We start from the raw sequence: 992 nt of genomic DNA, 5'->3' as shown, positions 1-992 counted from the left end.
TAAACTTTTCCCTTCATGCTTTATTTGGAAACAAAAGAAACTTGTACATTAACGTAAACACACATTAAAACCAACGAAAACAGCAGTCACTCTTTTTTTGTTCTTTGGTAGCAATGGCAGTGGTTCTCGCTTCCCTCAACAACCCCTTTACATACATGTTGACCCTTGTATGTGCTTCTGCAACATTTAGTGCAATCAACGTTCGTACCAGGGAACGGGTCTGGGCCGCACTCGTCTAAGAACGTGAAGCATGCAGGTGCAGCATCGCTCTTCAGGATTTCTGCATGTTGAAAAATCATCATGATCGTCATTACAAGATAATTATAATAATAAAAAGTTGTAAAGAATAGCAGAGAACATCCAAAATTATTACCAGTGGTAGCCATGATAAAGACAACCAAGAGAACGGTGAAACAAACTGAGTTAATGTTCTTTGCCATTTCTTTTTGTTTTGCTTTGCTTTTTCTTAAACTTTAATGTTGGTGAGATATTCCATATGTCTGCTGATATCTATTTATGGTTCAAATTTGTAACTTTGTTATAATTTTTTAATCTTACCTTTCAGATTTTCCTAAGTACATAATGTCGCCATAATTTGTTATTATACAAAAAAAACAATGCACTTGACTTAGAGATAATTTAACCAAAAGGAAGCTCGTAGCTGTCTTCGTCGTCGTTGTAACCACGATTATACATATGTACTATATATGACTAATTATATTCACATATTCAAACTAAGATATTATTACAAAGAAAGGTTTGATATATTTGTTCCAATAATATACAGAAGAACAAATTTTTGGGAGACATGGAGTTTTAAGAAAAATAACGCTTTATTTATAATCTTATATCTTACATAGGCATGAGAATCTATACTGGTTGGCCTAACGTTCTTCGCTACCCTTAAGGTCTCCCACTAAGGTTACTTGCAAAAGGGAGTGAGCGATGAGCTCTAATCGCTCAGTGAATTCGGGCTCCCCTAAACATGTAAT

At 34.8% G+C, this 992-nt stretch overlaps 1 protein-coding gene across 1 annotated transcript; it reads right to left on the bottom strand.

Annotated features, from left to right (window-relative positions):
* Window positions 17-471, bottom strand: LOC104790750 (defensin-like protein 206). Its single transcript, XM_010516531.1, has 2 exons — window positions 374-471; window positions 17-280 (listed from the first exon to the last, which is right to left on the bottom strand). The coding sequence occupies exons 1-2, from the start codon at window positions 438-440 to the stop codon at window positions 87-89; spliced, it is 261 nt and encodes an 86-aa protein (XP_010514833.1). The 5' UTR covers window positions 441-471; the 3' UTR covers window positions 17-86.

Source organism: Camelina sativa, chromosome 6 (assembly GCF_000633955.1).
Source record: "Camelina sativa cultivar DH55 chromosome 6, Cs, whole genome shotgun sequence".
NCBI lineage: Eukaryota > Viridiplantae > Streptophyta > Magnoliopsida > Brassicales > Brassicaceae > Camelina > Camelina sativa.
Note: the sequence above shows the minus strand (reverse complement) of the source record. Positions and strands in the feature narration are given on the sequence as shown.